The sequence below is a fragment of the Maylandia zebra genome, linkage group LG23, assembly GCF_041146795.1.
Source record: "Maylandia zebra isolate NMK-2024a linkage group LG23, Mzebra_GT3a, whole genome shotgun sequence".
Classification (NCBI taxonomy): domain Eukaryota; kingdom Metazoa; phylum Chordata; class Actinopteri; order Cichliformes; family Cichlidae; genus Maylandia; species Maylandia zebra.
In genome coordinates, this window is record NC_135188.1 from 20,070,757 (window position 1) to 20,091,835 (window position 21,079).

The following is a 21,079-nucleotide window of genomic DNA, read 5'->3' on the forward strand; positions in this document are numbered from 1 at the left end:
TAGTTTGTTTGTTCTCAACCTTTGATCCTTTGATAAGTTTAGAACAAACATGGAGTCCATTAGCAGAGACACGAAGCATCTCTTCGTCTTACTACTGCTCATCATCGCTTCTATCCCATCATGCACTGGGATCCCTGAAGGTCAGTTTTATGTCTTCTCTATCTTGGAAATTTTCTTTGTCTTTTTCTGTACTTGTTTCCACCTGTTAGGGATGGCACACAGGCATCCACAGCTCTGAGCAGCTCTCCACAACATCGGGAGGCTAAAGTCATGCTAGCATGTTGGTTTGTAATGAACTGGGAAGCGATAAACACTACAGATAAATTTCAGGAAGATAAATCTGAACACTGAATAAACTTAGACTCAAGATTATTTTATTTCATTCAAATATGAGAGGGCATATTATTCTTTCACAAAAAAGAAAAAACAGTTAGAAAAAACAGGAATGAAACTAATTTCTAGCTCAGAATAAATAACATAAAACATGAACATTATTTATTTATATTTATTCAGCCATGTATTCATGTACATTTAGGTCTTAAGTCTTTTGTTGTAGCAGGTGAAACAGTGATATTGGTATTATTATAGCCAAAGACCAACTGCCAAATATTGTATAATATATATTTATATTACCTAAAAAATGACTATGATTAAAAATTAAAAAATTTAAAAAAAAGAATAAAAGTACAACGCATAAAAGTAAAATGATGAAAGATTATATTTTACAACATTTTAAGAAGTGTTTAACTATGCAGACAAAGCATTATAAATATAGAAATATGAGGACATTTGTGACAGTTTACAGAAGTCAAATCAGTTACAAAACAAACAAGGGAAAAACACATAAAAAGTCTCTAAATGTGTTGGCTTTTCCTGTTTGCCAATATTATATTAACAGCAATGTTTTTTGTGATAAAACTTATGCTGTAGATAAAATGTAAAATATATTATCTTTTTTAAACCTGGTTTGCATTTAAATAGCAAAACAATATTAATTCGGTCCCAAGTCATGCTAACAGTCAAATTAACAAGAATAAAATGCAAACATCTTTCAACTGTATACCACTATTAACTGTGTAATTATGTGTAAAAAGCACATTATGTGTGTATTTTATTATTCTTATTAACTTAAAAATATAGTTTAATGAAAAATAATTTAGCAAAATATTTGAAAATAAAATCTTTAATGTCTTCCTTTTCATTTTTTTTTTTATCTATAAAGATGTTTTTTAAATAATTATTTGAGTGAAATGGTTAAGCAATTTGTTATTTTATTTTTCTCATCTTTTTTTTTATAACCAGAACGAATAGTACTTACTCACTGTTTTACTTATCTAAGTCTATCAGTATCCACCCCAGCTAAACTGTTCCAAAGCAAAAACAAATACATTATTCATGCTGATTTAAAAGTTAATATGGAATTGAGACTGATTTTCATCACAGAAAAATACAGGATTACCCTGAATAACTATATCAGTAAACATACAGGAAACTTATGCAAACACCATTATTAATGTCTCTTATGTCTACACAACTGGAGTTTGACATGTGTCGTTCTGTTTAATTTCTACACAAAGGCGTGGGTTTGGAAAAGTCTGAGGCCAGCGGTTTCCTCCATCGAACTCGTCGAGCAAACTTTTTCCTGGAGGAAATCAAGACAGGCAATCTGGAGCGTGAGTGCATCGAGGAGAAATGTTCCTATGAGGAGGCCAGGGAGATTTTTGCCCACCCACAACAGCTGGTCAGTTTCAAGATACCAACAAAAGCATTGAAAATGCCACAACACTTGGTACCAAATTTTATTACTGAAGTCAAGGTAGTGACATAAGAATGGATGGTGCTGGTGGTAGTTGAAAGACAGAATTTGATGGTTTTTATTTTATTTATATTTGTTTTGTTAACTATTACTGAATTTGGGTCCTCTGTCTACTCAGGAGAACTTCTGGAGGACATACACAGGTACTCAGTCTGAGCTTTGACATTTCGAACATTATAAACACATTGCAAATAAAGTAGTGCTAGAATTCTTTACGCACTTGTAACCAAGACATTGCTCAGTTTTCCAAACATTTGTTGAAATGCTTGATAAAAATCTTTGCTACTTCCTGTTTGCAGCTGTGGACAAATGTTTGTCCTCTCCCTGTAAGAATAGAGCGACGTGCACTCGAAACATCGACACCTATATCTGCAAATGTCCACCAGGTTTCCATGGATACAACTGCGAAAAAGGTTGGAAGTCCAAAAAGTCTGTTGATGTTTTCAATTGGTGCAGAGGAAGTCAGTGTTATCATTGTTCCCTTGCAGTGCGTTCAAACACCCCCAGCTGTCGCTACAGAAATGGAGGATGTGAACATTTCTGTAGAGAGCTTCAGGATGGCTCTCCCATATGCTTTTGTGCTCCGGGATACAGACTTGAACTGGACAACAGTACCTGCATGCCTGAAGGTCTGAGCCAGTAACACACTTATGAAGTACAGTGCAAATCACATGTACAAATTGTTGGAGTCAAATTGTTAAATGTTGTCATTGTGTTACTTAAATTTGTAGGTCTTAGTTCAAACTATGGAATCAAAGACATTCCTGTGTCTCTGACCACCTCTCCAGCCACACACACACACACACACACACACACACACACACACACACACACACACACACACACACACACACACAGTGTCTTATCTTTTAGAACCATAGGGTGGTTTTACAATGGGAGGTGCTTGTGTGTACTGTGACTGTTGTGTAAACTGTGTGTCGGGGAAATAAAAGGCTGCGAGGAAGACTGGTTGGTTGACGCTGGTTAGGGAACAGGTGAGGAGCGTTCAGCTCCCAGAGCCGTTAACGAGAATAAGTCTCTAAACTAGCAGGGCCTGTGGAAGCGCAGACCCAACACAAATACTTTAAAAATACAGGCTTTACAAGTTCTAATCGGCTTGCTTTATGCTCATGGATGAATTTAAAGTCGCCCTTGATTGAAGACAGTAAAAAAAAAAAAACATTCTTAGATTTGTACAGGTTACCTGTGAGCAGGGACATCACAGCACCTTGATTTGATTGATTTGTTTCACGTGCTAAGCAACACCTTTACCTACAACATCTTGACCTAGTCTTGATGCATGCTCAATCATCCAGGTAATGAAATCCCAAACAGTTGATTCTGTTCATCTGGACGTAACATTTTCAGTGGGAGAAACGTTTCGTCACTCATTCAAGTAACTTCTTCAATCTCACCTGACTGCAGGTTTCCCCAATCTTATAAACAGTACATTTGCACAATGACTGAAACTAGCACTGAATGAACAATGGGCTGTGAGGTCAGTTCCTTGACCATTAATATGCAAATTGTCATTACTATTGATCAATAACCACTGATCACAGCCCATTGATGAAAGACCATTGATCAATGGCCATAAGGGCCATTCACAGAGGGTTCGGGAATGGTATATTAACCTCTTAGCAGATATTTACACCCAAAAAACTGCTTTTAAGTTTCTTAGATATCACAAGTTTGGACTGATTTTAATTCCTGTGTGTCTTTGAGCATCATTCAGGGTGTCAGAAGCAAAAGGCTGACTTTTGGTTTCTTTCTTAACTGTCTGGTCCAGATGCTGTGGTCTGCGGAAGGCCTCAGGTACATTTTGCCCCCAGGGTTGTTAATGGGATAATGTGTCCCAAAGGACATTGTCCGTGGCAGGTAAGTCTTTGAATAGAGCCCCATCTCCAGTAAAATGAGCTAAGATACACAATCTTCCACTAGAATACATAAAGAGACACATATAGTATTGTGCAAAAGTTTTGTAGAAACAACACTGTCATAAAAGTGGTCACAAAATAACACAGTTTGATTGGCATGAAATAGTATTTTTCCACTAGCAAATAGCTATTAGCCAAAAGATTTGACATACTTCAGCATGCTGTGCAGCGCATCAAACAAATTTGAGGATAATCGACAAATAATGGCCAGAAGGGGAAGTGGAAGGCAAAAAAAAAAAAAAAAAAAAAAAAAAATCTACAGCTGATGAAGGGTATCATATCCCTAAAACTTAAGAAATAGGAAAATTAAAAAAAAGAGCTGACACAGGAGATGATCACTGAAGCTTCATCAGAAATGGTCTCAGTGGAAGGGTGCCTGTCAGTATATGCCAAATTACACAAGGACTGAACTGAAAATCAGTGTAAACAGGGAGATGAATCCAGATTTGTATGTATTTTATCTCTTTTTTCAGGCTCTTCTGGCTGAAAATAACCAATTCTTCTGCGGTGCCATCGTCTTGTCGGATCGATGGCTTTTAACTGCAGCTCACTGTGTTTATCAAAAACCTAGCACCGTGCTCCACATCGTTGTTGGTAAGACAATTAGAAAAATGGTAACTTCAAATTCTGGCTTCTAGTCTGGCCTCTCTTACTTCCTTCAATCACATAACATTCACCAAGTCAATGTTGACTCATTTTAGGGTTACAGATAGCATTTTATTTAATGTCCATACCTCTTTATAGGCTGTTTTGTCTGTTTGAAGCATTGTATGCAATGTAAAATATTTGATTTAATTTGAAAGGTGTCATTTTCTAGCTTCTGAAAATGTATCTAACAGTATATGGGTTTTGCTAACATAGTGGATATTGTGAGTCAACTGTATGTTATGTATGTTAGGTCAACTTAATTGTCGTTCAAGTTTTTTTTTCAGTTTGCTCACTTTTCTTCTGGCTCCAAATTCATTGTAGCATTTAAAAGTAATGTCGCTTTCAAGGTGAGCATGACATATGGGAAGAGGAAAAAACAGAACAGTGGCGGCGGGTGCTCAAAGTTGTGTGCCATGAAGACTACAACGTGACTAGCTCCGACAGCGACCTGGCTTTGTTGAAACTTCACCGCCCAGTAAAACTGGGCCGCCACGTCGTGCCCATCTGCCTTCCTGCCCGCAATAGCACCTTCACCCGGACGCTGGCAAGCATCCGCCACTCGACTGTGTCTGGTTGGGGTCGTCTGGCAGAGTTTGGCTCTACCTCAAGATACCTGCAGCGTCTGCAGCTGCCGAGGGTCCCGGTGCAGGAGTGCCGCCTCCACACCGGGCTCAACATCACCAAGAACATGATATGTGCTGGCTTCAAGCGTGGTGGCCAGGATGCTTGCAAGGGTGACAGCGGGGGCCCACTGGTGACACGCTACAAGAAAACCTGGTTCCTTACAGGTGTGGTGAGCTGGGGGAAAGGCTGCGGCCAAGAAAACATGTACGGCGTCTACACGAAGGTCACAAACTTCCTGGACTGGATTGAGAATATCATGGCAACTGGCTAAAATTGGTTTTAGTCACTGTGTCAACGCAGTTCAAGAGTTAAAGAGAGTAAGAATCCAGTGTTAGAAACATTAGATCAGTAATCACTGTGAAGGAGCCACAAATGTATAAAAATAATATTCATTTTCTGATGCTGTGCTCAAATAGCTTTAACTTCCACACCTTCATGTACCTAAAAAATGCCAGAGATGTAGTTTCAGAAGCTTTTTGAACAAAAAAAGAATTTTTGACTGTCAGCTGGAGGAATTTCATCACAATAAAATTGGTCCTGAGAAAAATCCAAAATCAACAAACTAAAAAATTATTTGTTTTTCAAGTAAATTAATGGCCTGTATTTTTAGATATAAATTAATCTGCTAGAAACTTTGAAGTTTTCTATAGTGATGGTAAATGTAAACCATCAACCAACAATCAGTTTAATCTAAAAGATGCAAAGACATCAGTTCACTCGACATGTTGAAATGTTGTTTTTTGACAATAAAGATGAAGTTCAGTGTTTTTCGTTTCTTTTCATGCCCCTCACTCACTTTTCAGCCATTTTGTTGTAGATGTGCTTCTGTTCGTAGGACCAGTAGGCCTCATTTAGTAACAGTGGGTCCTTCATGCACACAAATCAGTGATTTATCAATATTTTCTTACGTGAATTTGTTTGTTCTTTATAAACAAATTTGAAATTGCCTCAGACCGTGTGTACAAACAAATGAACCACTGTTCCAGAAGTGTTGTAGTATGTTCATGTGAAACTTTGTGAATCCAAACATGTGCTGCCATGTGAGGGTTAATAATAATAATTAATAATCAAGTGCATTTGATTATGAGCACCTAATTTCTACTTACTTTCGTAATTCCTATACAAGAAGTAATAGTGTACTTAGTTTTTCACGCACTGCTTCTGCATTTTGTCTTAATACTTGTTGAATATACAATGACATTGTAATTTGTTTTGTTGTATTTATCTAATTCTAAGACCTGCAAAGGTCTACTTTTCACTACATTCTGATAAATAAAATCTTAGAACTGAAACAGTAGTTACTTTCTGTTTACACTGACTGTGGAATATTGGCTGCAAATATCTGTTTATTGTTGAGTTTAACAAATTAAGCCAAGTCAGTCAAATCCTTCTTTTGACTGAATGATTTTAGTCTAATAACCTTCTAAACACAAGACAAAACAATGTGTAAGTATAATACATACATACACAGCCTCACGTTATAATAAATAGAATAATATTGAACTCGTGTAGGCTGCTTGACTGCTTGGTGTTTGAAGTCTACGTCAGAAATATCAGAAATACACAAAAGAAACTCTGCGTTTGCGTAATTTCTCCAATTCACCAATGAAACAGTGATAATCAGGAATCTGGAGGCAGAAACTTTCAGTGATTTTGGGTCAGAGTTTCATCATTCAGGTTTCTCCACTGATCATGTGACCACCAGCAGGAGGAGGGACGGACTTTGGACCCGAAGCCCCACAAAGACACAGCACAGCAACTTTCTGATGAAATCAACTATGTGGCTGAAAGTCTTCATCATCTTCGTCTTCAGCTTCCACAGCTGCCAGCTGGCTTCAGGTGAGCTAACACGTTTACGCGTATCGATCACTGATTGATTGATTAGTTAGCTCAGGGATTAAGCAGTGACATGGAGGTGAAACCACTTAATCATAGGTCTGTTTTTGTCGTGAGAGGGACGAGAATGACCATCATTTTGAGCTAATATTAACATGTTAACAGTGACATCTGATGCACAGTATGGAACAGCAGAGTCAAATAAAAACACTGATTGTAAGGTGGAGCTTCTAAAGCAGTGTAAGGTGGACAGTATATGCTTAAAAACAAGTGTGTTTAGAAACACAAGGTTTCATCTGCCCCTCCCCCCACCCCAAAAGGGGGGGAGGCAAAAAGTTTAAGTCACCTGTACAATAAACCAATCAATACATAAATAAGTGAGTAAGTAAGTAAATAAAATTATATTTAAAAAACCAACAGAAAGAAAATGGAAACCACAGAAAACCAAAAATATCATGAAAAAATTGCAAATATTTATCGTTATGAGACTGGATGTGGGTAAAAATAAACAACCACAGTGATTATTTAATCAGTTTTTAACAAATTATTATTTGACAACTAAGATAATAATCAGTGAACCTTTTTAAAGAAAAGCGTCATCATTTGCTGCCTCTTATTTCTTACATGTAGCACTTTACTTTATTGCAGTAAAGTTTGAGATTTTTACTCTACGGTTTGTTTTAGTAATTTCTAATGTGTTAGGTTTTATAAATGATTTAATGTTTAATGTCTAACATTTATTTGTCATATCAGTATATTTTTGTTTATGTTATTCATCTATGTTCAGTTTTCTATAGATTTGTTTTTTGTTTTTCAAATAATTATTTATGAAAACCATCAATTTTGCAAAGAGCCACAAATGCAAATTAGACTTTATGGTTACGTCACATTTACTTTGTTTATTAAGGTGCTCATGGTAATTAAAATGCATTGTCCCGTATAAATAAACATGTCAGAGATATGGAAACCAAGCAGTTTATTGTAAAAATAATTATACATAACATACGTGATCAGTGACTTTACAAAGGCTTCAGATGAACTTTGATCAGAATCAAATTTAAAAACAATGCAATAGACATGTAGAGATTTCAGTCTTGTAGGACATTTACTTTACAATATAAAGCGCCTTCAGGTAACTCTTGTTGTGATTTGGTGCTATATAAATAAAACTGAATTGAATTGGATGACCAACTCTGATTGAGACAGAACTATTCTGATGAACTCTCCCCTTCTTCAAATGTTGGGCAGTCTTTCTGGATAAAGATCGAGCCAATGGCGTTCTAGTTCGGACTCGGAGGTATAACTCAGGCTGGTTTGAGGAGCTGCAGATGGGAGACCTGAGGAGGGAGTGTATAGAGGAGAAGTGCACCTACGAGGAGGCCAGGGAGGTGTTTGAGCACACCGAGCTCACGGTAAAATCAAATTACATTTTCACTTCACTGAACATGTTTTCTATAAAAGAGTTTTACATGACAGGAGAAAACAGCAGGTGGAAAAAAATGGTATTGGGACTTGTCATGTGTGAACTAAGAATAGATTTAAATTACTGATACTTAAATTAAATGCTGTTAAATACTGAAGCCATGTTATTTCAGTAAATTACTGACTAGTTTTAAGACAATCATTCATGTAAACATGCAAATTGATAGCAATTCATAATTAGCAACACAAACAGAGGCAAATACTTGGCCACATGAACTCATGAGGTGAAAATGTGCTTTATACTAACTTTCCAACATACTTGGGATGCTGCCAATGCTTAGAAATTGAGGACAAGCGTATCATAGTCATTTGTAGGAATAGAGAGAGCATTATTCAATTTCTCACTTACTTAAACAAAACTTAATGTTTTTACTAATGTTGGCTTTCAGTTATAACTTGAGGGAAGAAGCCATCCCATTGGCTGTTAGGGGGCAGTGATTTATAGTTTGTAAAATTTTCTAGAAATACTTAAGAAACTATGTTCATGTCAAAGCTTTGCAGTTGATCTGAACCTAAAATCGCAGTTTCGTTTTTTAGTGAATAGCTGTAGGCCGCAACCAATCAGATAACCAAGAACATTTTAAGTCAGGGGCCAAAGGAATCTTATAAAACACTAAATAATCACAAACAGGCTAAAAGACATTCAAAACAACCACACAGACATTCGGGCTTACCACAAACAAACAGAAGCTGTCCAAGAAGAGACAAACATAACGCAGAGACTAAAGCACTACGCAAAGATAAAACACAGATGCAAGCAGATGCAGATCAAATCTAAGCAAATGACACACAACAAAGCTATAGAGAACTTAATGTGAAGCTAAACATCTGCAGGATTCACAGCTAAAGTGTTTTTCTTGTAGATTTGCTGCCTTTTACATATCTTTGTTGGAGACCCGATGTTTCTGTCTGATAGCTGGTTTATTTTTTTCACATTGCTGTAATTGTTGTCTCCTCAGAATGAGTTCTGGAAAACATACAACGGTAAGCAATTTCCCATGTTAAAAGTAGCTGGAATAAAATGTTTTTTTAGCGCAGCACCACATACATCTTGAAGACCAATTTTACGTCCACCTTCAGAAACTCCAGCAAGTCAACTTGTGAATTGTGTTTAGATTTAATACATTTAACGTAAAATATAAACTATAATGTCGATTTTAAGAGCAGCTTTCCCAAATAGAGATCATCAATAACACCATGTAATATGATACAGTCATGTTAAATCATTGTGTTCTGTGTTGTCTTATAGTACCAAACCCCTGTATTTCCAATCCCTGTCAGAATGGAGGCAGTTGCTCCACTCATGCTTCATCCTACATCTGCTTTTGTCTGCCAGAGTTCCATGGAGTCACCTGTGAGCTTGGTGAGCAAAGAATATGATCATTTTCACATCACTTGGCTGCTGTAATGTGAAGTATTTTCTATTTAAATTAGCTTAGCTAGCAGTTTGCCTTCATTAAAATTAAACTATGAACGTCACTCAGTTAATAACAGCAAAACATGTTTATGTTTTCAGAAGGGAATTTTATTTTGTTAGACAGAAAAAGAAACACTCAATTATAAAGGCACAAAATCTCATAAACTCAGCAAACTAAAATTACATTCACAATTCATGATGGTGAAAAACTGTGATTATTTAAATTATTATTATTATTATAAAGTTATATATAAAATAATATTTTTACAATATTATTTATAATTATAATTATAAATAAAAATTATCATTTATAATATTTTACTTAATCATATGCTGAATAAAATTTAAGTATATGACTTACAAAATTGTTATCAAACAATAGTCAAAGTGTTTGGCTTATTTTTAAGCTATATATAATATTTAACATGTACTTTATCAAAATTAATTATTCCTCCCGCCAGTTTATGAAAAACTACTTGAAAAGTAATTGAAATAACTGTTATTTGCTTTTTGTATAATTAAATTTCTTTTTACTTTTTTGTGATTAAATGAACAAATTACATAATTTAATTATGAACATTTCTTTAGAGGTGAAAGCTGAGATCGATACCTGCTGGGTGGAGAACGGAGAATGTGAGCACTTCTGTGAAGAAGACGAGTTCCAAAAAAAACAGAACTGCTCGTGTGCAGACGGCTACTTTCTCCATGTTGATGGACGGAGTTGCATAGCAAAAGGTTGGACAGTGATTTGTAAAGAACAAAATGTGAAAAATGTTTTGTAGATTCTCAACACAATTGTTTTCATATTTGCAATAACAAAGTTTATGACAGTTTTCTTTAAAAACCCATATTTGCTATGAAAGACAAAAACATAGGTTAGAATATGTAAAAACATTTAGATGCTGGTAATGGTAATTATTTTGTCTTAGTTTATCCATCACACCAATATTTTACATAACTGTGTGTATATGATTCTTTAAATGTAAATTTTTTTAATTAAGGAAAATAATCATTTGATTCTAGTAAACAATCAGAGGATTGAAGAATTAAAGAATTTCAATCACTTTTTAACATTTTTCAGGGCTGCAGAAAATGTGTGTGTGTGTGTGTGTGTGTGTGTGTGTGTGTGTGTGTGTGTGTGTGTGTGTGTGTGTGTGTGTGTGTAAATATTTGTTCAGGTATTTCAGTTTGACGAACATCATAGCGCTGAAGTTTATATATTTACAGGAAAATCCTGTCTGTTCATACAGGCCTCACTAATCAACCTTTGGACTCCCTGCTGCACTAAACAGTTATGAAATTCCTGTTTTACTTTAAACCAGCCCTCTATACCCCCAACCTCCCCACCACCACATGTGTGTGTCATCAGTGTATAAACAATTGCTTAGAACACTTAAGTAGTTCTAGTGCACCAGTAAAACCTTTAACTAGTAAAAGTTAAACCAGAGCTGCAGTTTGATATTATTTGCAAAATGAAATTAATAATGAATAATTTGTTATTGTTTCAGAGCCGATAGCATGTGGCATGGTCCCCATACTGCGGGGTGAAGAAAAGGAGGAGCATCTCCGAATCGTTGGAGGAACTGTATGTCCTAAAGGTGAATGCCCCTGGCAGGTAGGCCCAAGATAAAGGAAGAGTTCATCGGTTTAAATATGTCTGATTTTTTATTAACTAAGCGTCCAGGGTAGCAGAGAGTCCACTAACATAAAAGGGTATCTAATCTCTTAGATTCTATCGAAACCAGTTTTTGGTTCTGAACAACAAATATTAATTTAGTTTTGTGTGTTTTATCCTTTTTGAAGGCTCAGACAAAATGTGCTCTTGTGTTGTGTGAAGGTATTGCTGATGTATAAAGGAAAAGGTTTCTGTGGAGGAGTGATTTATAAACCTACATGGATCATCACAGCTTCTCATTGCATGGAAGACATCGTGGTCCAGTTCCTGAAAGTCATTGCAGGTATGACTCTCATAGTTAAATATGCCGTCTGTTCAAGCAAGCCTGACTTATGAAGCAGAACAGGAGAGTGACAGGAGTCTAAACCTCTTAAAATGATGACAACCCTAAAAAAAATAGGAGGCTACCTGTCTATAAATCTTTTCATTAGACAATGAAAATACACAAGCATACTTCAAATCACTGTTAATTAATCTCAATTTAACTTTGAATTGTGCTCAAAGGATTAAATCTGAGCTGCCTTATATTTCTTTCTGTCAGGTGAGCATGACATTACGGTGAATGAAGGCACCGAGCAGCTCATCCAGGTGGCTGAGATTATCATGCATGAAAACTACGTATCAAGCACTGCAGACAATGATATCGCTCTCCTCCGCCTGGCTTCTCCCATCATCTATACCCAGTATGCTGTCCCAGTCTGCCTACCTACATGGAATCTATCCACCCGTGTGCTCTGGATGATCCGGCTGCACACAGTGAGTGGCTGGGGGAGGCGGAGCGAAAATGGGCCTACCGCACAGATCCTTCGACGCCTGAAGGTGCCGCGAATCCGCACGCAGGACTGTGTCGATGAGAGTGGCGTAGTGCTCACTCAGAACATGTTTTGCGCCGGATATATTGAGGGTCGTCAGGACTCGTGTAAAGGTGACAGCGGTGGACCCCTGGTGACCCAGTATAAGACGACAACTTTCCTGCTGGGGATCGTCAGCTGGGGGAAGGGCTGCGCCCGACCGGGGAACTATGGCATCTACACCCGAGTGTCCAACTACCTTGAGTGGATCCACAACCGGACGGCAACACCAGATCAACCGAGGAACAGCAGCAAGACTTTGATGCACAACCTTACCACCTGAAAGACCCGATTAACTTAGCTTAGCATAGCTCATATAACCAAATACTGCGTTTTCACTTTTCTGATTGACTGCTTAGATTCTCATTAAAAACTTTGCAGAAAGTATTTCGCTTACAAATTTTGGTGGTTTGATTTCAATTGATCAGTTCTGCATATTTAAGAAAGTTCATCAAATCGTTAAAAACACAAAACATTCTTTTACAAATGTGATGCTTTACTGCTTTTCTCTGAACAGATGATAGAACAATGTATTGGATTTTTTTTTAATTAAAACGAGCCTTGTGAATGTATTTTTCATTGCATTTTGTAGACAGAATGACAATTAACACTTAGAATTGCCATGTTGAGCTATTCACGATTTTAACCCTCCCCTTTCCCATCCTGAGGACACCTGCTAGGGTAACCATTGTTTGTCTTTTTTTCTGATAAATAATTTCAATCATATTTCCGGCCCAATGATTGGGTGTGTGTCAGAGGTTAGTGAGGGAAATCTCTGCCTTACACCTTACTATGGCTATCTTTGGGAAGCCCTGAGATCTATTCTAGTCGCCACACCATGCCAATACATAAGAATCAAAACACATCTTTAAGCAAATATTCTTTATTGGGGAAAGACTTAAATGACCCCTGAAAACCAGGGACAACTCAAGAGGTTTGTTTGGTAGGAGGCGCACCGGAAACCAGAACACGGGACCTGAAATAAATAATGTGTAGAAAACACAGTGTTAAATTTGGTGGATTCCAAAAGAATATTCAAGTGTCAGAATATCACAATTACTGAGACTCTTTGACTCTGAGTTATCTCCACATTTATATTTTTAAAATTGTCAGTGTGTGAGATTCATGAATACTGTAGCCTTAATGGAAATGATTGTATAGAGGGAATGAGATTTCCTCCTAGGTTTTATTTACCGACCGTTAAAGCAGAGCACATGATCAGTGGGCGTGGACTATATAAATATTCCCTGCCCCCTCATCTTGAAAACCCCTGTTTTCTGGCAAACACTCTGAATCTGGTCAACATGCTGCTGAAGGGCTGCTGCATCATCTGGACTCTACTGTGGGGCACCGCTGCTGCTGCAGGTTGGTTCCTTTAGAGAAAATAACAATCAAAAATAACCTCAATTGGGAGCAGTTTTACACATCTTCTAATTCCATCGAGAAACCTAAAATGAAAAGCTTAACTTATGATAAAATCTGAACTTTGTGGATGGTTGAAGAAACGTCACAGACTGGCAGGTAATATATTTTTATGTGTATTTTTTTGTGTTTTTAGAAAAATGCAAAGCAGATGTGTCTAATGTTTCTTTAATTGATTGACAGAAAACAACTGTTTTGCTGGTTTAGTTATTTTCATTTAAGGGTTAAGCTTTTTCAATTTTTACTGGTTAAATGATCACTGTTAGCTCATTATTATTTCTTTCAAAAATTGAATACTTTATTATTAATTCTTACATTTCGTGCTATAAACTTATATTCTCACACATGCAAGTATGTAATTGTTCATACATGACACTCCACTTTGTACATTTAAATGATTTTATTGAAAAAAAACCCTCAATCTTTGCAACCCGCCCTTCCAGTGTTTGTGGAGAAGCATGAGGCCAACTTAGTCCTGCAGCGCTGGCGACGAGCAAATAGCTTGTTTGAGGAGGTAAAACAGGGAAATCTGGAGAGGGAATGCATTGAGGAGATCTGCAGCTATGAAGAGGCTCGGGAGGTGTTTGAGGATGAAGATCAGACGGTCAGACACACTGATGTTTAAAAGAAGTAAAACTAGAAGAAGAAATAGAAGTAAAAAGTCCCTGTGGTGGACCTCCTTAGGCTGTCATACTTTTCTTTTCTTTCCGTCTTCTTCTGTTAACTTTCTCCCCAGCTTTTTTCTTTTTCCCCCTTTTCTATCCCCCAGTCCTGTCCCTTGTGGTTGCATTAACCCAAAATAAATTCTAATAAGATATGACTGTCAAGTGGACCATTATCCCATAATGTTAATCAGCATGTCATTTTCTGGCCTTCTGCTAACAGGATACAGGCTAAAATCATTTTGAATTTATAAAACATAAAATTTTAGAAACTAAATTATTCAGCCTTATAATTTTGCCTTAGTTTGAAAACATAAGTGACAACAAAATTCTACAGGTAAACTGACCAAACTGTCAATGATGATTAAAGATGATTATTAAATTAGACCTCTGGCATGTGTTGCATATTAAACAAATCTTTTGCTCCAACTTTATACAACACTCTTTTTCAGAATGGAAATGATCCGCCTGCTGATACTTAGTCAAAATGAGCACAGACGCTACAGAAACCTAAAAAAACTCAAACTGTTGTTTAATACACTACAATGTTTATCACTAATTTACCGATCAAAATAAATAAATAAATAAATATGAAAGTTATTTAATATTTCTTTCTTTAGATGCGGTTTTGGCAGTCATATGATGGTAAGTAACATTTTGATTTTAAATTTGTTTGTGTTACGTACGCACATATGACAGGTGAGACCAAAGTAGAGATGGTTGGCCAAAAATCAAAAACAACATATCAGCACAAACACATCAGATTTCAAGCCAGTGATAGACGACTGATGATTTGGACACATTGGAGTCATTGAGTCGATTGTGAACTCCTTCGAAATCCAAAGTATTCAAGGGTTGAGTGTGAGGCTAGCTGTCTCACAGGGTCATGAAACAGGACAATGATCCCAAGCACATCTCCAAGCCAGTGGACGCAGTGCAGGGAATTTTTCTTTCCACAAAAGTAAATCAAATTTTCTTGCTTTCATTTAATCACTTTGATAAATCTGACATTATCATTATAACTCTTCTGTAAGGTCGTGACCCCTGCCTAATCAACCCATGTCATAATAATGGGACATGCATTAATCTGGGAAATAGCCAAAAATGTCAGTGTCTCGACGGGTTTGAAGGACGATACTGTCAGACAGGTAAGAAATAAGTTGGTTAAAATTAATTTTATATGAAGATTTACAGAAAATTGCTGAATTTAAACCCATATACTTTTATTTCCCTGGTATTTATCCCTAAATAAAAAAACTTTAAAGCTTTAAACAAATGATTTTGATTTTCTCAGTCTTTGAAGATACCCTGAAGTGCCTTTACCTAAACGGGCGCTGTGAGCAGTTCTGTGATGGCTCAGGATCTAGACGTCGATGTTACTGTGCTGATGGATACGTGCTGGGAGACGATGGACGACACTGTGTCCCCAATGGTAGAAATGTTGCAGGACTACCTCCATTAAGAGCTTCAGCTTCATTATTTTTACCCTGATCACGATGTGAAATCCTTTATTGAGCAGCCATCAAATCCTTTTATAATAGATACACTTGACTGATATGATCAAAACTATTCGACCCCAAACTTAATGTCTGTCAATTTAATCGTCTCATTTAAAGGTAGTCACATGATGTCTCATTACGGGAATGACTGATTGATTGCTTCTGAATTTCTTGGGGAAGACGTTAAGTTGATTATCAGTTACTTTACATCTCAGAGGATTAAGTAGTTGTGCGGTTGCATTTGTGTTACAGTGGAGTATCCATGTGGTCGGGTGGCTCCACCAGAAATTGGACAAAACCAGACTGCAGTGATTACTCCAAGGATGGTGGGGACTTACCACTGTCCCAAAGGAAACTGTCCTTGGCAGGTAAACACTGCTTTATATGAGTGATCAAACTGATTGTTTCATCATGGGTGTTTTCATTGCACCATTCACTCATGAGCTGCATGAGTTTACTTGATGGAATCAAGCCTACAGAGTCTTGCTAATGACCTACTAATTGTGTTCAGATGTGTTACAGTTGGGACATCGGCCCTCGAGGACTGGAGTTTGACACCCATGTCCTAGAGCAGGGGTAGGCAACTCCAGGCCTCGAGGGCCGATGTCCTGGAGGTTTTAGATGTGTCCATGATCCAACACAGCTGATTTAAAGGGCTAAATGACTCCTCAGCATTTCTTGAAGTTCTCTAGAGGCCTGGTAATGAACTAATCATTTGATTCAGGTGTGTTAACCCAGGGTGAGATCTAAAACCTGCAGGACACCGGCACTCGAGGCCTGGAGTTTGACACCCCTGTCCTAGAGGGATTGTCTTCTACGTAGCAGTAACATTGCCAAAATTTGTCAACAATTCAAACATCTTGTGTTAAAGTGGAAATGTCAACTTGGCAGTGGACAGTTTGAACTTTTGATGACTATGTTAATGCATAATTCAAGCTTTATACAACTTAAGTAGGCGACTTATCTTCAGTGTTGGGTAAGTTACTTTAAATTAGTAACTTAGTTCCATTACTAGTTACTTCTATCAAAAGTAACTCAGTTACTTCAAGTTACTCGTTACTTTCAGAGTAACTAGTTACTAGGGAAAGTAACTTTGGTTTTACTCAGAATTCTCTTGTTAATGTGTTGCTTCCGTAACTGGATACCCAGCCAGACTGCCAGTCTTCTAGCTTGCTTACTTGCCACAAGTGCACTGTGCCACCTACCAATAGAAAGGAAAAAAATAATGTGCACACTTCCATGAGAGAAATCCCACACCTGGACCGTCGTTGACCGCCGCATGATTCTAGCCTGCTTTTTACATCCAACACAAAAACTGCAGTCGTGGTGCTTTCGATTGTACTCAGAACTCGAAAATTCTGCCTTCTGAATAGGAAGATGTAGGTAACACCAGACTGCAGATGAGCTGCATACAGGGCTGGACTGGGACAAAAAAATCATCCCGGGCATTTTGACTAGAGACCGGCCCACCATTATAGAAAAAATCATAAAGCCTTTGAATGAAAACAAACACTGTTGTGACAGTGATGTACACTGTTCTGATGGTATATATGCATCAATCTATCAATCGTTTGTTGTAAGATTCAGATAATTATTTTTTTTAAAAGTGAGACATTGTAAATGAGAATAAGAAAGTATTTCTTTGTGCCCCCCTTTCCCCGTTAATGCCCTACATGCCCCCCTGGCAAAATTTTGCTAGACCCGCCCCTGCACAGTTACCAGCTGTCAGCTGCTTAGAAAAGGATCCTGGTGTTATTTGTCTCTCAGAAACAGTTCATAGCTTCCCTTCAACTCATTCATGTCACCTAAAAGGTAAACCTGTTTCTCCATCACCTGTTCAGCTCTGATGGTTCAGTAAGGACATCTCCTGGTTTCATCCTCATGTTTCCCTCTCACCACATATCCAAACCGACATCATGACAGCAGCTTTACAGCTGTGGCTCCAGCAAACATCAGCTGATAGTAGAAATTAATATTAAATAAATTCTAACAACAGCTGATCAAGCTTAAACATGCTGCTGTTGTTTAGCGCGACATCCGCTGGTTTCCTCTTTCTGGCGCAAAGTGAGCGATAAACAAACAAGAGAGAAAAGCCGATCAGCTGATCATTGATCAGTTTCATGATTGAAGTAGAAACAGGAGAGGGAGGGTGAGAGAATGAGAGAAGAAGAGGCAGCTGTGCAGCGTAAACACAGAGTAACTCCAGCTTTGTGTCTTTTTCATTGTAGCTGAAGTCCGGGACAAACTGTTCCTTTTCACCTCAATAAGAAACGCGTAATATTTTCTCTGAATACGAGATGATTCTGTTTTTTTACAGGACGGTTGGCAACTCTAATAATTAACTTTATGAACAAAATAAAGTTCAACATCAGTAACATAGCACCACCCAGCTGTATAGAAACTCCATCATGCTAGCTAGCATGCAGTACGAAAAAGTCCGCATAACGAAAATAAACTCCATCTAAACTTGGTTCATATCTGACCCAGAGAGACTGCAGGTCATAACTTCTTACCTGAAGTTCAGTTCACCTGACACTCTCGGACCGGCGGCTGCTTCGGGTCTCTCCTCTTGCCTCCCTTTTCCTTCATCCACCTGCTGGCTTCCACCACTTGCTAATGTTATTGAATCTGTGGAAGCTCCGCGATAGCCACCACACGAAGTAACGAATAACGAGCCTATTTAAATCCCAGTAACGAGTAACGCGTTCCTGGTTTTGGCATAATAACTAGTTACCGTGCTCGTTACCACAATAATAACGTAGTTACTGTAACGCGTTACTTAATAACGCGTTAGTCCCAACACTGCTTATCTTTAAAAACACCCTGTACAGTTTTTGAAAAGAAAATATATAAATGCTGTAAACATTTCCTCTGTTTATTTCTGCTGTAAACCTGGACAAATTTACATGTTCAGTAGAGACTAACCAAATTTTTGAACCACAGTCAAGTGGGTATGGTAGAAAAGCATAACATAGTTTAAATGATACATTAATGCAATAAATTACAATAATACACAAATGATATATGAAAATAAATATTGTTTTTAGTCTCAGGTTTGATTTTTATCCTGGGAAATAGTTTCTATCTTATAGTTAATGTAACCTTGTTTTTTTATTAGGTTCTGGTTCAGTTAAATGCAAAAGCTCACTGTGGAGGTGTTCTCATCCATCCAAAGTGGGTCATCACTGCTGCACATTGCATCCATGGCCATGACCCCCAAAACCTGACTGTGGTAGCAGGTAAACTCATTTGCATCGCTAACATATCAGACCAGTTTCTAATAAAATGTAAAATTTAAATATCATTAACTTGTTTTAAGTTATCAAATTGGCTTTTAAAGTTATTTGTCACTGCCTTTAATTGCCTGTGACATTATTTCTAAAAGTAAAAATTGATATTGCAATGGCGTTAATGTGCTACTTTGCAAACCATACTTATAAAACTATTTTGCCCCTATTGGGGAAGAAATAGGAAAAACTTGATGCAAAGACTTGCATCAGCTTTAGCTTGCTTCATATAGTGAATCATATAAGGCTTACGTGATGTACTCATGAAAGTGGTCACTTTCTCTTTACTTTCTTGTATTGTTTTAGTAAGTATCCAAAACATACAAGTTTCATTATATAATTTTTCAAGGGATCTTATATCTGTTTTCACTCTTGTATGCTTTTCATACAAGTTTCACACAACAGATACAAACTTTGTACGATTTATATATATCTTTTCCATATGGAGTATTTTGATACATTAATTTAACATCTAAATGTTATTCTTTTAAAGTTAGCTTTTACTTTCATTAATTTGTTGAATTGAGATGAAAATATTGGTTATTGTCTTGAAAAATATATTTTTTTAGTTGTTTGTAGTTTTTAGAGTTTTTTATTGTGTACTTTTGTTAATTATTTTAAAAATGATTTGATCTAATAAATCTTGTACGTTAGTTCATAATTTCACTATCAATTATTTTCTAAAGGGGTTTGCACTCATTTATTTTTTACAATGTGTTTCCCATCATTAAGTTTTGTGGAAATTATTTGGTATGGGTTTTTGTAAAGTTGTTTTTTGATCCTTTTTTTCCTAATATTTTTTTTAATTATAGGATTTATTTATTTATTTATTTATTGGTTATTTTGTAAAACTTGGCTTTCTCTAACTCTGGTCTGTGTCACCAGGGGAATATAATTTGGATGTGGAAGAAGGCACAGAACAGGAGATACCTGTTTCTTTGGCAATTGCCCATGATAGTTACGTCTCAGCGACGGGTGACAGTGACATTGCCTTGCTGCAGTTGAGCCATGCTGTCAACTTGAGCCAACACATCATCCCTATCTGCCTGCCCACTAAAGATTTTGCAACGCGGGAGCTGTTGCTACAACGTTACCACACTGTGTCTGGCTGGGGCAAGAGGACAACAGGGGGCAATGGTAAGACTCTAGGTGCCCTGGTTTCCCCTGTCCTCCGCATGATGCCAGTCCCCATCCTCCAGAACTCCATGTGCTCCCTGAGAGCCAAGTTCAACCTCACTGAAAACATGCTGTGCGCCGGATATCTGGAAGGACGCCAGGAGAGTTGCCGTGGAGATGATGGCAGCCCACTGGTGTCGCTGTTTGGCTCCACCCACTTTCTGACTGGTGTGGTTGGCTGGGGACGTGGTTGTGGGGCTGGGTATTTTGCGGTGTATACCAACATGGCCAATTTTGTGGAGTGGGTGGAGAAGACCATGAAAAATCCACCATCGTCACCGTCACATTCTCTCATAATGGTGGAACAGAAAAGAAATTAGGAGATTTATTTTTCTTTGTTGTTTATTTCTTTTCTGAAAAATTTGAAACGTTATCACTAAAATGCTTTCATTGATCTTCCTGGTCTTGTCTGGTTTGTTTGGCTGAAATGTTAAAAGTGAAGTATTTCCATATGGTTTTCTTGAAAATGTTAAAAAATGGACAGAAGCAGAATAAATGTTACTGTCAAAGAACTCTGTGGCTCATCTTTGTGGGTAATATAAACTCTTAACATGCCTTTCTGTTATCATGTGTCCACCTTCTCCAGCTGCATTCCAGATGATCATGGTATTGTGTTTTAAAAGCCCTTTAATCCCAATAATAACTGAACATTTGTTTTTCTAAGCTGCAGAGTCAATACACGTTAGTTTGGACTGTGGACATCCAATACTCGCCCCACTAAGAGCGCTGAGCTGATTGGCTGCCATT

At 37.4% G+C, this 21,079-nt stretch overlaps 3 protein-coding genes across 3 annotated transcripts; all 3 read left to right on the forward strand.

The window, feature by feature from the left end:
- On the forward strand, positions 1-6,317 carry f7l (coagulation factor VII, like). The gene is made up of 8 exons (XM_012923075.4): positions 1-140; positions 1,578-1,741; positions 1,935-1,959; positions 2,116-2,229; positions 2,305-2,445; positions 3,606-3,694; positions 4,227-4,347; positions 4,749-6,317. Exons 1-8 carry the CDS (start codon positions 50-52, stop codon positions 5,294-5,296), a joined length of 1,293 nt encoding a protein of 430 aa, XP_012778529.2. The 5' UTR covers positions 1-49; the 3' UTR covers positions 5,297-6,317.
- A 421-nt stretch (positions 6,318-6,738) lies between these two features.
- Positions 6,739-12,858, forward strand: f7 (coagulation factor VII). The gene is made up of 8 exons (XM_004565630.4): positions 6,739-6,864; positions 8,110-8,273; positions 9,303-9,327; positions 9,593-9,706; positions 10,349-10,495; positions 11,269-11,375; positions 11,598-11,718; positions 11,977-12,858. The coding sequence occupies exons 1-8, from the start codon at positions 6,792-6,794 to the stop codon at positions 12,567-12,569; spliced, it is 1,344 nt and encodes a 447-aa protein (XP_004565687.3). The 5' UTR covers positions 6,739-6,791; the 3' UTR covers positions 12,570-12,858.
- A 686-nt stretch (positions 12,859-13,544) lies between these two features.
- Positions 13,545-20,844, forward strand: f7i (coagulation factor VIIi). Its single transcript, XM_014408760.3, has 8 exons — positions 13,545-13,651; positions 14,152-14,312; positions 14,991-15,015; positions 15,405-15,518; positions 15,665-15,802; positions 16,122-16,237; positions 18,988-19,108; positions 20,042-20,844. Exons 1-8 carry the CDS (start codon positions 13,591-13,593, stop codon positions 20,650-20,652), a joined length of 1,347 nt encoding a protein of 448 aa, XP_014264246.1. The 5' UTR covers positions 13,545-13,590; the 3' UTR covers positions 20,653-20,844.
- Positions 20,845-21,079: the final 235 nt, after the last annotated feature.

Excerpts from the sequence above, each read along its gene's own strand:
- f7l (XM_012923075.4), top strand. The coding sequence starts at position 50 with ATGGAGTCCATTAGCAGAGACACGAAGCATCTCTTCGTCTTACTACTG. Across the intron at positions 2,446-3,605 it reads CAGTACCTGCATGCCTGAAG|ATGCTGTGGTCTGCGGAAGG; the intron begins GTCTGAGCCAGT and ends TGTCTGGTCCAG. Across the intron at positions 4,348-4,748 it reads CGTGCTCCACATCGTTGTTG|GTGAGCATGACATATGGGAA; the intron begins GTAAGACAATTA and ends GTCGCTTTCAAG.
- f7 (XM_004565630.4), top strand. The coding sequence starts at position 6,792 with ATGAAATCAACTATGTGGCTGAAAGTCTTCATCATCTTCGTCTTCAGC. Across the intron at positions 9,707-10,348 it reads TGGAGTCACCTGTGAGCTTG|AGGTGAAAGCTGAGATCGAT; the intron begins GTGAGCAAAGAA and ends ACATTTCTTTAG. Across the intron at positions 11,719-11,976 it reads GTTCCTGAAAGTCATTGCAG|GTGAGCATGACATTACGGTG; the intron begins GTATGACTCTCA and ends TCTTTCTGTCAG.
- f7i (XM_014408760.3), top strand. The coding sequence starts at position 13,591 with ATGCTGCTGAAGGGCTGCTGCATCATCTGGACTCTACTGTGGGGCACC. Across the intron at positions 13,652-14,151 it reads GGGCACCGCTGCTGCTGCAG|TGTTTGTGGAGAAGCATGAG; the intron begins GTTGGTTCCTTT and ends CCGCCCTTCCAG. Across the intron at positions 14,313-14,990 it reads TTGAGGATGAAGATCAGACG|ATGCGGTTTTGGCAGTCATA; the intron begins GTCAGACACACT and ends TTCTTTCTTTAG.